Below are 16,436 nucleotides of genomic sequence, written 5' to 3'. Positions count from 1 at the left end.
AACTAAAATATTTTACCAATACTTGCAAGACACAATATACAAGTGCTTGTTAGAACATGCAATTTGCATACAAGCAGCCTTATCAAAAATTTGCATTGCAAGTTCTTATCCATGTGGATCTGGACACTGTGAAACAAAGTAGTCAGTGGTGTTACTTTGGATGTACTTGCAAACTACCCATTTATTAACCTTACTTACCAGTCCCAGAATCTGCAAGATGCTAAAGTGATACACAAACATAAACCCCGTGGATAAAAGAGCCCACCAGAAATTGCAGAGTGGCTCTGGAGTGTAGATACCTTGAAAAGAAAGGAACACATTAGTATTCAGCTGCATTGCTGTGTCCATCAAACACTCAACAATAACCCTCTCTCTCCTGCTCTGTGCATGTCAGGGCATCTGGCTTGAGCTGATAACCTACTCAATACCATCACAGTAATTAATATTTGAGAGTTTTAATTCTTACCTGGAGCATCCTGAACAGCTTCTTCCCTCCTTCTGGTCCAGCAGTAAAAATATGCAATATGTTATCTCATTACATTTACCTATTTTTCACCAACACCATTAATTTTTACCTCAATCTTCCTTCTACCACAGAAGTACTATATGATTTTAAGACACAGTGTACAATGAGTCTTCAAAAATCAGGTTATTTATACTTAAACAGCTGCTTCTTGCAGGGACTATGCCTTCAGCGTGCACAGAACTGACTTAGGCAGCAGCAGGTCCTCACAGCACTGTATTAGAGCATAGCATTGCCATTTCCTAATTTTATGGTTGTTTAACAACTATCAAAAAGGAACTTGCACCAATAATGCCAAGGAAGAGAAAAGCTGTATAAAGTAGTCAATCCATCAATGAGAGGCTGTGCTTTTAAATGAAAACTGCTGTGGAGATATTTTCAGGTATACACTACAAGCAGTGGTAGTATACCTACACTATAATCAGTAGATACCACAGATACTGTAAAATACTTTTTCCCTTCAAAGGAAATAGCAGATACCATGTTATTTCCACCTTTCTCTCTCCTCCTGAAAGCAGGTTTCGTCTATTTACTGACAAAACACAGTGTTCCCTGATCTAGAATGTACCAAGGAAATCAGATCTAATAAAACTACCCATAGATACATGACTATTTTGGGAATTAAATATTCAAATTTCATACAGTGAGAACAAAACCAGTTTAGAGAGTTCTTAAGACTCTTACTAGCAGCCATGAAAGTTTTAGTGTAAGACATGTGGAAAAAATAATATTTTCCTTATGAGTTTAATAACTTCAGCCTCAGAACACAAAAGAAAGATGCACAATGTCATACTGCTCAGCTGCTGTAAGAGTTCCAGAGGATTATAAAAATACACTGGCAATTTTTATCTGCCTTTATCTGCTCTCTGATCCATTAGATATTATTAAACATTGGGATGTGTATCCAGTACTCAAAGGACAGCTTACAGCACAGAGTGCAATATTGATACCAGCCTTTGCTGGCACATTCATTAATTACCAGGAAGTAATTACAGACTTCAGCATACACTGTACAAGGCTACTGAGAACTCAAATAACTCCACATGCAGAGTTCAGTGACCACAGAACCCACCAGACCACAGCTGCTGTGAATATGCCTATGTACGTAGATAAATACAAGTAACTGCTGTTACCACATCCCAGTATAATGGTGCATCCCTTTTCATGTTTAAAGTCTCTAGAGGAATGCCTCCTCAATCTGTTGCCCTTTTAAAATTCTTTTCTGCATAGTTTTCCTCCATAGTTTGTACCCATCATGCCAGTTCAGATTGATTTTGCAGTAGCTGCCTGAAACAAGTTCGGTTAAATAGCGTTTTGTGAATGGCACAAAATCAAAGTTACCCACACGCTGTTGTCTGAAGCTGCACAAGAACACAAGTGCTCTGCTGCCAATCCCCAGAGCAAGACACTGATTGCATGTCTGAATGACAGCAGCACATCTGCACCCCACACGTCACTCCCTGGCTCTAATGAGAGTCTGTATTACTGTAATTAGCCAAGGTACGGCTGCACACCGTGTTTCACTGAGGAAACTGGGACTTGGTGCATCCATGATAAACAGGAGCACAGAAGGTACTTGGAAAGCAAAGGGTAGCTTGTAAGATTGCTTACCCAGCAGGAAGGTGAAGTTCAGAAGTGTCTGAACTGTAAAATCTAAAGGTAAAAGCAAACTCTCCATGAATAGCTTTAAGCTCTACAGGTAGAAGGAAAAAATTCCCAACAGTAATTCTTGGAATGCAAGTGTGAGCTTAGAGCTGGCATCCTATTCAGAAAATGGTACAGGAGTCTTTACTTAAATAGCAACAATATTCATTAACCTCCATGGCCTGAAAACATCAGCTATGTGACACCACCTTGAATATGGTTTTTCACTAGAGAGAGCAAGAGAAGGAGGAACCAGCTTTGCTGTCAGAATGCAGGAGATCATGGCTCTATTTTTGGCTGCACCAACTTTAGGTGACCTGGTCAAGCTTTACAGAAACTCTTTGTGCTCCTTCCTCAGCTGTAAAGAAAACATTGTTTGACTTGCAAAATTTATTTATATTGTCTTTGAAGTCCTAGGTGCATGTTTAACCTAGATACATAACACAACATAAAATTTAAATAAGGTATCAAAGCAGCTCCTTGGGAACAGGCCGAGCAGTGCTAAACCAAATTAGGTTTCACGTGAACTTATCTGTTGGCAGTTGCCTGTGCTACTTCAAAAATATTTGACAAAGCCTGGTGGTTGGAAATCTAAAATAGAGAGACCTCCATATCCAAGTGATTTACAGTGCAGGTAGGGTACGAACACCAAAACAGACAAGTGGACCCAGCTATGAAATGAGAATGGAGGGAGACAGCAGTCATTAAAAGACCAAGGAAATTGCTCAAGATGACAACAGGATCCATGGCATAATTTGGCTTTGAACCCAGACTTCTCATGTCCAGCTTCAATCTAGTCAGAGAATCATGTTTCAGAGGTCCCTCAGGAGAGCTGTTCAGGTTCCCTTACCCAAGAATTTCACTCCGCTACATTCTCTCTCTGTTGCAAAACTTCAAAACATACATCAGCAACTCTTGCTCCCTACAGATTTTTAGGCTTGCTTTGTAATAGAAAAATCCTCCCTTGTTAGACTTTGGAATCCTGAAAATAATGTGTGATTTTCAGCAGCAGAATTATTTGGCCATCAAGGGACAAAATGGAAACACTGACCTCCACAGGAAAACATTTCATAGTGCTCTGCATTCCCAAGTGTGCTTTGGGAAACTAATTTTAAATTCATACCTGGGATATTTTCTGTACCTTTCTCATTAGATAAATAACCACTATAGATTTTACTACCCTACAGTCCTGCTATTCAGCAGATGGCTGTTTAATGGAGCAGCATGGTCTCCTTTCCACAGTACACAGTCTGTTAACAGAGACACACAAACAGGAAAACTGAGACCCAGCTGAGGGGTTGTTTCAAGGGCCTGTGTTGGCTTTGGCAAAAGCTTCTGCTGCTTGAGTAGGAAATCAATTTTAACAGGTAATAGCAGAGAGTTTCACTCTCTATTTACTAAGGATCATGGGCAATTCTTATACATTAAGCATTTAAAAAATTTAATCCAACTACCAGTCTGGCACTAATCTCATTCTCAAAACCAGTCATGGCCCAGACAGTTGAGACCATTCCAAATCAGGGGCATCTTGGTAGGCTGTATATTTGCTCCTGTGTTGAAATAGCATGGCAGGGGATATGTCAGTTTAAATTAAACTTCAATATTTCAGTAGCATTGATAGGAAGGATTCCACATAGATCAAAGAGTCAGGCATTCTTTGTCTGCTTCTGCAACAAAATTTTGTTGACCTTGAACAAGCCAAGTTGTTCACTTTGCCATCTAGGAAATGGAAGCATGGCTTTAAAAATCTAAAAAGCAACAAAGACTCTGTTTCTTTCATACTGCTCCCCCCACAATGTCTTGTGCTAGTTCAAGTGTTCTTATGAACCACTATTTTTATCTAAATTCTCAATACATAGGCTCGTAAAAATTTGAGCGCAATTTAATAGAAAGTGATACTTCCTTTGTAATTCTCTGAAAGCATAATGGAGGAGAAAATTACTCCTCTGTTTGAATTAGAACCTAGATATGGTACAATTTTTTAATTTAGTAAGGTTTTAAATAATCTCTTTAATGTCTTGGTTTCCATTCCCATTACATTTGATAGAGCTTTATGAGTTTTCCAGCACTGCACACTCTCCTTCAGTCTCACAATTACAAGACCACCTGCTTAAACCAAAACTCACAGCAACTATTACAGTTCTCTCATTTTCAAGCCTACAAAAACGTGAGGGTAAATTTATTTTCATTTTATTTCCCTTGATCAAAGGGTTAATTCTAATTGTTTGGCCTATTGAGCTGGCCTAGAGACCAAACTTCCTATCCAGAGGAAAACAGGAAAAAATGTTCTCAAGAGGATGATCCTGAAATCCACTGTTTCCCCTACAGCTGTTCAGACTCCATGTGTAGACTTCAAAATACTACCTTATGCCAGGAGGCTCCTGTTTCCCCTCAGTGCCAGCTGCTCTCATCACAACCAGCTCACACAGGGATCTTATATTACCTGCTCCACTCAGGAACCACTTTTTATTCTCCATAAAGAAGCAGCAGGATTTCTTCCTCTTCCTTCAGACAGTAGCAGCTCTTCTAGATACTGGTACCTGCCCCTCTAAATTTCTCCCTCTCCTAGAGAGGGATTTCATTTTTCAAACAAACTGTAACTGCCCAGTATATAAAGCTCAGAGGGTCACAGAACAGACATGTCCCCTCCTCTTCCTCTCCAGGTCTCTTAAATCATCAAACAGGATTGTCATGGAATGATCAAACTACAAAAGAAACTGAGCCTGCAGCCAGAGTGACAGCACACAGCCACTCTGCTGCTCAAAGCACCACAGGACAAGCACAGCTGGACAGCAAACCAGACATTTATGTCTAATACGTGGGATGCAGCAGGTAGACAAAAGCTGGAATGGGAACATGGAACTGCCAGCAGGAGAGTAGGGGAATAATACATAAGAGTCGACAGATCTCCAAGCAGTTAAGAGGTTCAGTGAAAGAGCTGTTACATTATCAAGGATGGAGATGAAATAGATGTATTACTACCTAAATATATCCAAGTATAAAGTAATACTTTTCCTGGATTACTACTAAGGTATATAACAAAGCCTGCTTTACAACTCCTTTAAAAAGCTAAGGATAGATCTAGCCAAATACAGGTAGAGTGTCACAAAGGAGAAAAGTGGCTGAACAAAGGGTGCAACAGCTAAAAAAAAAAAAAAAAAAAAAAAAAAAAAAAAAATCTTTAAATATGGTAATCCCCCACTCTAGAGAGCAAGTCCTAACAGCCAATGGAGAGCACAAATTTCGATCCCCCACTGCTTTAATTGCACTTTCCTAGTTTACAGCCACCAGGAAAAATGATCCTTTCGTCTGTACTTGGTATCTGTGTTCTACATCAGCTTCCCCTCAGGTCAGACACGCTGCACTGCCCCCACAGAGCTGCTTCTGCCCAGCTTCTGAAGCGTGACTGAGGCATTCATTCTCCAGGAGAGGGGAAAAAGGGAGGAAAAAAAATAAATCGACTTCTCCTGATTTTCTGACAATGCCAAAGAAGTTCTCTCTTTTGATGCCACTTTTGAAGACTCTCAGATCATCAAAGAAAAGGGCGTTAGGACTTGAGTCAGAGAGACTGGATCTTCGTTGCTTATAAAGATATAGCACTTGCCTTAAAAGAAGAAAATTCTGACTCTACTCCCAGCAAACAACTCAATTATTTAGGATGTCTGTGTCTGTCCACTTGTGCACAGCAAATCAGCTCTTAAAACACATAGGGCCGGACCACAGGACTGTCCAGAATCTGCAAGGCCATTACTGTCAGACTTAGCTCAAGAAAAAGGATTTCTCCCCCCAAAAACCACGACCCCACCGAATCCCTTCCCTGCCCGCACCTCGTGGACAAACCCGCTGGAATTCCCGGGAATTCCCCGGCTCGCGCAGCTCCCCCTGGCGGCCGCGACCCCACAGCGCAACCACTCCGGGCTATCCCGGAACTCCAGGTGCTGCTGTTCGGGAACAAAATCCTAAAAAACCTCAACACCAACATCCTCTTCCACTTGCTGAAGTCCCTAAGGCAACTAAATAACGCTGGCGATCTCAAAACACAAGACAGACTATCTCTGAGCTCCACTGAGAGGGAGCTGCTATAAATTAACCCTTATTTCAATCTGTTGTGGACTAACATCATTTGCTCGCTGCTCTAAGGAAATAACAATTCCACTTCGATTAAATCTCAATATGATTTGAAGTTCTTAAATAAGGTGCACACCTAACTTTGCCAAATCCATCTGAAAACCTGACCAAACCAGCTTAAGAACCAAGACAGTCAGGAACTGAGAGTCTCTAAAGCTGATGCAGTGCAAATTCGATATTTTTTTTCTATTTTCTTAAGAGCATACAGTTAAAAAACTAAGCTGTCCTGAACACCACTAATACTGGATCTTAGAAGGTCAGGTCAATGCACTGGTGCAATAGTGGTGGCAGTTTGAGACACGAGACTTCCTCAGCTGCCATCTTCCTCAGCCTTCTCCCTGCAGTCTGTACCCCAGTGCCACAAAGTATAATTATCAGATCATACTCATATGCTTCAGAAAACCAGCTCAGTTGTAGAAGGAAGCAGTCTGAGGAGCTTTTTGATGAAGGGGTTGGTTCCATGCTCTAAATCTGCACTACTGTGGTTCTGGTCTTCTGCCTCCCACCTCGACCATTCATGGCACCTCCCTTTTCCCAGTGCTCACACTCATCTGACACGACAGTGAACCAACACAAACTACAAAAGCATTCAGACTTTTTTGACAGGGAAGCAAGGATCTCAATTCCTAAGGACAAGAGAAAACAGTGACCTGCAGGTCACTGTTCAGCCCATCCAGCTGTTTCTGGAATGCTGTAGGCTGCCCAGACGCATCCTGTAATTTTGGGCAGCAACCACAGGTGACAGAAGGTGAGATTCATCCAGAAAAATAAAAGTGCCAACTGCAGACATACTTCATGTAAGAACTGTCTTGAGTTAGGGATCTTCTGTGCTGGCCTGTTACATCCACACTGCATCTATTTTGCATGAGAGTCTCTTAGTGCAGCCAAGAAAGATAAGCCACTGTGCATAAACATTTATTTTGTCTGGCACATATCTGTATGTATGTATACATATATGCACTTGGGAAGAAGATACGCTAAAAAAAGGGAAGTAGGGAAACTTACATTCACTCAGTACAGAGGGGAGAGGAAGAGAGAAAGAAGCCTTAAACCCCAAGGGGGAATATGGCCTTGACCTTCACTGAGTTCACTGTGCTGCACTGAAGCCTGAGTTCTAAAAGTCTCTCTCACCAATGTGCTGCTAAGTGTGGTAAAGCCCCCACACTTATGGGGTCAGGAGGGACATGAAGGTGATGCTGCCAGTGCATCATGACCTGTCTGCACCACAGTAATGAATAGCAGGAAGACACTGAAAATAAATTATTACAGCCTTTGCTTGCTGTCACCCAATTTCCTTTCAAAAAGGAAACGTTTCAGCAGGGAGTCAAATGCGTGTGCATGACTGGTGTGATACCTGATTAGCACGTTAGCAAACATGGGCGTGCAGTTCTGCACAGACTGAGCCTCAAATCCACTCTGCTTCAGATGTTCTGCTCACCCTGCCTCTGAGAAGTGTTTGGACCCCATAAAGGCCAGATGTCCAATAAAACTGAAGTCATACATTTTTCCATATGCAATCCATTCCTTGTCATTTTTCCCAATTTTCTACCCTCCAATTACTTCTTTCAGCCACAATCCATACATTCACTGTTGCAAATTTCTATTTACAATACAGAAATTGAGCTGCATGCTGCTCAGTGTCAGTGACAAAAAAAAGCAATTTTCACAAGATATACTTAGGATAAAGGTATGTGTGATCTACCCAGAAGGTACTTTAAAAAGAGGTACTAGTGAAATGACAAAACACTAACAAATGTTTTCAGGCTGAGTAATTTTTCCATCAAAAATCATGCATCAGGTCACCTGTGGCACCATAACTAATGAAGGAGTTGATAGATGTTAATGAATTACAGTCAGTCAGGTGACAAGAAGGCAAGTGCATAAGACATGGAACAGTTATTAGTTACACAGCCCAGAGCAATCAATCTCCATTGACAGATTTAGCCAACCAAGCTCTTTTGGTAATTTCAATGCCATCACATGAACATTAGATGGCAGCAAATACCTGTAAGTTAATACAGGGCAGGAGTTTAGAAAACTGGACCAGGGTGACAACTTCCAACCCTTCAAACTGCAAATACAGTTCTGTCAGTCCCAGGTCCTGAAAAACCCCAAGACCCTCTAGTTCAAAACAAAAAGCCAAACCAAACAAAAAAACCCCCAAAACTTAAAGGAACACATCAAGTGACATCCAAGGCCAAACCTTAAGGTAGAGGACATACATGTCAAAATGATGTCAGATAGGGAGTTCAAGGCCACCAAGTGACTTACTGACATCCCAAGAGCTTTGGTTTGTCGCTGCCTACAGAGTACTCCATGGTTGATTACACTTTTTTTACCCTACTCCCCACACTTCTCCTGCAAAAATTGGGATTTTGTATCACTTCTACAACTACACTGCACTTTAGCATTATTTGCCATAATTTTAGAATACCAACAATGGATTAAAATTAAATCTGGCTGTCATAACTCTCTGATAAGAGAAAAAAGCAGAATGAAGTTTCAAAGTATGATACTTCACTTTTTCCTTTGAATCATTTTTGTTTAGTTTCACTCAGCAGGTTACAGTGCAATACAGTGACTATAACACAGAGGTTATAGTGAAATAAGGGTGAAGGATTGTAAGTCACTGCTGGTATAAAATACAACTGATTCAACAGAATGGAAGAGGTTGGTTCTGCTTGTTCTGAGCATTTTCTAAACTGCATCCCATGGTTCACATCACATCATCGGGGTTTTCATTAAAGGCGACTGAACCCCTGGACCATGAATTATCATCTTTTATTGCCTGAAGAAAATAATTTAGCTCTGCTAGAAAATGCAGCCAGAGGCATGTGAACGCTAGAGGGGAGCAGAGCATCACACTAGCTGAATACACACCACATTCCCTTCTCAGGAAAAATCACTGGCCAGGGGAACAATTTGGGATTCCCAGACTTACCGAACTATTATGGCATAAGTGAATACAAGATGGAAATCTTGTTAGAAGAGATAACAAGCAAGCTAGTTCATGTCACTAATATGTGCCACTGCATTACATTAGAGCTTCAGAACTTCTGTAACCTGCCTGACTAGACAACTAATATTTACGTGGGATGTAATCAGGATTTTTTTTTTCCAGCTCATTTTAAGTTCCAGTACTGAGAAAGCAAAGGTCTTAAAAATACAACTCCCCAACAACTTGAGTATGTTACAAAGTGGCAGAGATGCTACTCAAAAAGACAGTGTACATTATACCAATATCCCTTTGGGTAATAGACCATTTTTTTTAATTTCCATTTCATTGCCTGACACAAGTTGGTGTTACCTGGTGTTACCTGGATTACAACTCCAACATTAGAACATTAGAAACTATTAAGTAACAACAGAGAAACTTGGTTTAAAAAAAAGGTAAGAATGAAATTGGTGGTGTCCAGTAAGCACATTTTTTCATTGCATGGGACCAGTTCAGTCCATATGGAGTAAATTGTCAACATACCTCCTTTCTGCAGCAGATAGATGGGCACAACATAAAGCATCACATGCTGGATATAATAAATTTCCATTTCAAATGGGAGCTGTGGGAAAAGGAAAATATTTGTGAATATTTTTCATCACTAACAACCAAGTTACAAGGAACCATGCTCCTTAGGACTCGTGACAATGCATTGAGCTCAGTTATTTCATCATCTGTGCACATTGACAAAGAGCTGACATTAATGGCCAGTGCCTTGAAAGTACCTTGAAACTGTACCCATTCCACTCCCCTTACCAGAAATGGAAGGCAGCACTTCCAGTAGACAATTCCCAAAGTTAGCCAGAAGAACAACACAGAAGGAATAGCATAAGATTGTTCTTTTTCCTTTCTTTGCTTGCAGAAATTACCATTAACAATGCAAACCCCTCCAGTATTCAAACCAGAAACTCTGCACACCCCATACAACAGAAGTCTTTCCAGAAAGAACAGATACTTGCTACCTTGTGAGCGACAGAACTCTATAAATGAGGTCTTATATATATGTATTTATATACTTTTATATATTAATTACTGAGGAGGCCTCTGCAAAAGAAAGAACCCTCAAAAAAGACCTGATTTATAGCAATCTGCATGCATGTGTGGAACTGCTAAGCTTGACCAAATAAAAAATAACCAGTATTTTATTGGTTTTAAAGAGAAGCTGCAGAAGGATGTGGGTAAACAAGTTACCAGTTAGTAGTAAATCATGTATTTCTCACCTGCTGACAACTTTGGGAAGTTACAGTTAGTCATTTGTTTGTTTAGTTGAATTAGTGTAACTTCCTGGTAGAGAAGTCAGGCTGTGCTAAGATAATACTCTGCTAAAAATAACTTGAACCATAACTCTGAGTTTGAGCCCCTTAAACCAGGCCCAACCAATTCTAGCTCTTTATCAGTTAGTAAAGGTGATGCACTGTATTTGGAAGTTATTCTCACCTCTAAGTACCTTTGCCTATATCTGTTTATCACACTAAAGCAACACATTTAAAACTGAACAGTAGTAGAAAACACTCAAAACCCAGAATTCAGCTTCTTGCTGCAGCTGACTGTGGAGCAGTGTTATTTACCTTCAGTTATTTTTCTGAAGGTAAAACTGAACAAGACCACAGGTATGAGATCTCACAGGAATAATGCAAAGCCATTAGCTTTGGTTCAATTGTTCTGTCATTCTACAGGCTGAAGTGAATTCAGACATGGGACCCATCACCTTGGCTTGTCTGTTGGAAGGAGAGAGGGGGAGAAAAGCTTTCCTTTTCTATTGCTGTTCTGAGACGCTGAAGCATTGAAACAGATACATTACAGAAATTCCTACATTAACAGAAGAGAGGTTGAAACATAGTCTGGTTTTCTCCCTAAATAGCAGTCAATGAACAGCTGGTAATTAACATAGTGATCTTTTAAATTCAGCTACAATTCTTATATCCTATTTTTAGTGTAAAAGATGCTAAAACCAACAGCTGGATTCTGCCAGTCCTGGCATCCCCCAGCTGAATGCCTGTGCCCTGATGGCAACATCCAAGGTGTTCAGCCAGCTCCGGGGAGACTAAGCTAACAAATCTTTCCATACAATCTGTTGGGTTATTTTATTCCAAATATTCTGTATCAGAAAATAAAGGTAATGGTATGCAAAAACAAGAACTTCATGGAAGTTGTGAGGTTTCCAGAACCTGAACCTTTCCTGCTGTCCCTCATCAAAGGGTACAGAGAGGAAAGTGAGGGAATTAAAATTTGGGAAGGGGTTAAAGCAGTTTTCCTAACTGAAGAAAAAGCTGCACCTCTCCCACTTCAGAAACAATTGCTCCTGAATATAAACATCATAACATGAGGCAGGCACTCCTGCCAAGGAGCATTCTCTGTTTATCTGTGGTTCCAAAAGGGCTTCCACACTTGGAGTTGTGAAGGTCCGCTACACAAACACTGTGCTCAGGACACTCCTCAGAACAGAGGAACAGTTGTTTATGCTGCAGAAGTGTTGACAATATTTTTTTTGTGTGTAAAACAAAACATCTTTTTCCCCCACTGTAAGAGATGGATTGTTCTGAAGCCTGGCTGATCATGCAAGTGCATTTCCTGCTGTAGAGCTGCAGAGTTTCTGTACAACCAAGCACTCAAGTTGCACAGCCAGGCTACAACAAACAAAAAATGAAAAAAACATACCAGAAGAAATATAAAGTTGTACTGAGCAACTGGCTCACCTAGACCTAAATGCCTTGTCTATAAACTGTTTCACCAATAAAAGATTCACTCACAGATAGCAGAGAGGCACCTTCTGCATGCAAAGAGAAACTGTAAGTGAAGACAAGGCACAAGGCATCACCCAGCAGCTGGTTTTCAGTGGGCAAGCAGGTTAACACTTTGCTGTTTTCTCAAAGTAGTACTCTTCCCTCTGTTAATTATTTGTATCTTGGCTCAAGCCCCATACCGTGCAAGAGCAGTTCCTCCATCATTCTGTACAAACACTGCAGAATGTGGCAGAAAAGGAATAGAAAGAATTCAACTCCCAGGTTCTGGTCGTTCCTGTAGCACATCCAGCACACAGCCCAGCAAACATCAAATGTTGCACTGTACCAGCCACCCTCTTAGACATTACCATCAGTAACACACTCATACCCATTTAATGCACACAGCATGTACAACTGCCCAGAGATGCACCAGCCTTGGCTTTATCACCTACCAGCAACCCAAGCACAATCTCTCAATAGCCCCCAACTGTTCCCGTTGCTCTTCCTTGTGCCAGTCAGATAAAGCCAGCTTAGAGATGACTTAATGAGCTACCATGACCTGTTTCACTTTGCTGTGCAGGCACAGGCACTTCAGGAAAACTGAATTATTACTTCAACAATCAGCAGGCAATGATTGGAGTGTGCATGGAATATACTCAAAGTCCTACTCAGAGTATGATTCTGCTCCTAACACAGATTTTGAATGTGTACCTCTCTGGCCAAACAGTTCTAATAATAGAAAATAGCAGCTTCTGGAAACATTAAAACTGCACCATTTCAGCCGTGTGAGCAGAGAAAACAAGTTCAACACCTTTGGGACATGTCCTGTTTTTTACTTTATCTATATCAACATTTTCAGGACATCAGTTTGAAAAAAAAAAAACAAAACCAAAACCAAAAAAAAACCAGCGCAAAACCAAAAACAACCCACTTTTAAACCAGTAGAAAGAGTTTCCTTTAAAATTTGATTAATGCAATATGAAAGCTCAAACAAATCCAGTTACTCTCCAAACACTTGGAGAGTTTGTGCCAGTTAAATGAATTTACCCGCATAGCCTGGTTATCAGGACCTACACTGTATTTCATGTAATATAAATACAGAGTAGAAAGAAATCTTCCTACTCCTGTACATCCTCTTACACCTTTCTAGGGTCCTACTTGGGAACCTAACAAGCCAATTCCCTTAGCATCTTCTTCTCTATTTACTTATAGGTCACAAAAGATTACCCTATGATTAGCGTGAATAGTTAATGCTGACCAAGAATTATTCACATCATGAGAAAGGGATGAAATTATGAGGGAAAATTAAAATGCCCTTTATTTCTGAAAGGATGAGAACTCACAAAATAATACTGTGAGTTCTGAATAAGAACTGAATAAGCTAACTGAATAAGAAACAGTTTTATCTCTATCCAATGTCTATTCCAATGCACAAAATTATTTCCATCAACACATCATAAATAATGTAGAAAATAACTGGAGCATTTAGGTGCCAAATAAATACAAGTGGATACATTTGTTGCATCTGTTAATTGCTGACACCTCAACATCATGCCAAGGCAGGAAAATATTTTCTTGGAAAGAACAGAATAGACTGACCTCATCTTTCAGGCTACATTTGTTTGGAACACTATCCCAGGTGCCCATTATAGTCCAACGAGATTTTTGACAAGTACAGTTTAACTAAAAGATTAAAACAACAAAAGGTAGAAACTTTCTTCTGTAGGTGCAGTGAATATCTCAACTCTCCATTTCCACTGCCAATAGACTAGTATCTAAGAATAATTTTGAAATGACTGAGGTTCTAAAAAAAAAAAAAATTAACAGATGCATGACAAGAAAATGGAAACAATTATGCCAGAAGCTTCAACCAATTTATTTTTCAGGATAATTTAACGTTGAAGTAGTTATACAAAAAGAATACTTACAATGCATTCAGTAATGTAATTGGTAGCAAAAATATGTGACCCAACAGTCTGTGCCACAAAATGCTGTAAGAGGTGTTCTGGAAATTACATTGAACAGGTTAACACTTGGAAGCAAAACCCTGATATCCACTAAATCATCCATCAGCTGGTCAGGCAATGATCCTCTTCCATTCTCTATCTCCTGCCTTTTACCCCTTTCAGATTATTGGTAAGTACAAATAAAACTGCACATCTAATATCTTTTCTTGCATCTCACTGCTTTCATCTCCCTAATGATACACAACTTGCCAGCTATTATGCACATGCCTCCTGCTGAACTTGCTAAATTAGCAGGTGTCTCCAAACAGAGACTACAGATCAGCACCATTACCTGCTGCCTGCAAGATTCCAAACAATCACACGGAAGAGGGAGCTTTAGGACAATGTCAGCTGAGGACAACGAAAAACCTATCACAAGAAAACATCCAACTGTATATCAAATAATTCACAAAGACAGAACACATTTTACACTCTGAAAGGCACCAGGGAGGCATTTTGGCACTCAGAGCCATGCATCCGTTTGGCACAACCCCTCAAAGCAATGGGAGGCACCAATCTCCTGCTCTCCAGCTCCACTGACCTCAGAACTCTCTCTGCCCCAGACCACCTCCCTCCCCACGCTGGGTTAGGTGACCAATTTTTCATGCTCTTTGTGCCACACACTATATGTTACAACTATTTACAGACATATCTAAGTATATAACATTTTTGTATGAAACACACAAAAATATGACATAAAATATCATAAAACTGAAATTTGGAGTTGCTGCATAGAGACACAACAATTCTCGACAACCAAAAGTTTTTCACTTAGATACTATAAACCAGAGCAGAGAGTTCAGACAAAATTATTGAGATTCTTGTGAAATTCCTACTAAGTTTTAGGAGACATTTCCTGCTTTCAGGATAACGTCAGCATAAACAACTACAATGATAGTTGTGGAGCTGAATGTCTGTCTGCCACAAGAGAATCTGGGTCAAAGCAGCAGCACTCTGCAACATCACCCACATTATCTTGTGCCAGAAGAAACATTGAAAAGAGAAAAGCTGTTAGGCCAAAAATATCCTAAGTTGTATTTACTCCAAAAATATTTGCTCTTGGACATTGTCCTTTGGCTCCTCCAATCCTAATTATGGAGACAATTTTGTGAATAGTCTGCATCTTTCTTGTTTAATCACCACTGCCCTAATATGAGTGACATCTATGATCATGGTAGAGAAAACAAAAACTAATGAGTTATTAAATACTGCAACATTTTATCCTTCAAAGGTTACCTAGGGAAATAATTTTGTCATGCTTAAGGTTATATTTACTTGAAAACTAGATAGCTTTAAATACAAAATAAAAAGATTTATCCTTATTGGGAAAAAATCCCACTTGTTTTATTCATTTGATGCCCTTCAGCAGTATCAAGTTTTAATAAAACAATTGCAAACTGCACATAAGCAAAAGTTTATACCTAATCTTATTTACACAGTTAATATCTGCAAAGGGAGAGCCAATAACAAGATTTGCAATGGAGTCTGAAGTCCACCACAATTTTGTTAATAATATTAATTCATGGGCCATATGGCCACTAGGTTTAAGAATCTTACAGGCACAACAATAGGTTAACTTTTTGTCCAGGAGGTTGGAGTTTTATAGCAGATTTGAAAACTTAGATGGGAAAAAAGAAACCCGCTGTGCCTAATCTTGGGAGAGAGGGGTTGACAGCCAAGAACAACATTTGGCATTTTCCAGGCCAGAGGAATCTTACATTTACACAGAGTCTGAAAAGCCTGAAACTGAATTTTGACCACATGCCACCAGATTAACCTGTGAAAGCCTCTTTCAAAGCCATTAAGTTTCCTCTCCTTTAAGGCCAGGATGGAACTGGTGCTCAGAATACAGCAGTGTTGGCTTTTCACACTGAGGTACAGACACCCCAAAAATCCAAGACTGGTATTTTGGCTCTGCTGTAATGACCTGTACCGGGAATCTGCAGCCTGGTAAAATAAACTTTAAAAGGCCAAACAAAGCAAAGCTCTGACATCTTTCCAAAGAAAATCTTCTAGAAATAAATTAAAAAGGAGGAAGAAAACTACAGTACACTCACCAGGCGTGTATTAACAACAGGAAACAGCAATGCCAACAGGGCCCCATTCAGCATATGCATCTGCAACCTTAGAAAAAAGATGGGAGACTCTTTTCACAGATGGAAATCCAGTGCAGTGCTTTCATTTAATTTATGCAGCATCTCTTCAATAAAAGGTAGCAAGACACTTAAAACTCTTTTGGCTTGAATTTGAATAAAGTCACTGTTAAATGCAATTAATGAGATACTGGTAAATGCAATAACCAGGACAAAAACATATATTTAAATACACATTTGTAGAATTTCCTTAAGTAGGACTGCTTTCTATAATAAGCTTTGGATTCCTAGAAAGCCTGGACTGTCCATAATCCTATTCATGAT

General features: G+C 39.9%; 1 protein-coding gene across 1 annotated transcript in view; it reads right to left on the bottom strand.

Moving 5' to 3' along the window:
- The window catches only part of TMEM164 (transmembrane protein 164), a 32,831-nt gene that overhangs the window by 3,295 nt on the left and 13,100 nt on the right, over positions 1–16,436 (bottom strand). Inside the window, exons 4-6 of the mRNA XM_027645208.1 lie at positions 16,077–16,143; positions 9,774–9,852; positions 199–299 (exon numbers count right to left, since the gene is read on the bottom strand). Of these exons, the coding sequence (XP_027501009.1) occupies positions 199–299; positions 9,774–9,852; positions 16,077–16,143 (247 nt within the window). The remainder of the gene's footprint in view (positions 1–198; positions 300–9,773; positions 9,853–16,076; positions 16,144–16,436) is intronic.

The sequence above is a fragment of the Corapipo altera genome, unplaced genomic scaffold (genome assembly GCF_003945725.1).
Source record: "Corapipo altera isolate COAL_440 unplaced genomic scaffold, ASM394572v1 65, whole genome shotgun sequence".
In the NCBI taxonomy this organism is placed as follows: domain Eukaryota; kingdom Metazoa; phylum Chordata; class Aves; order Passeriformes; family Pipridae; genus Corapipo; species Corapipo altera.
This window is presented reverse-complemented; position numbering and strand designations above follow the sequence as displayed.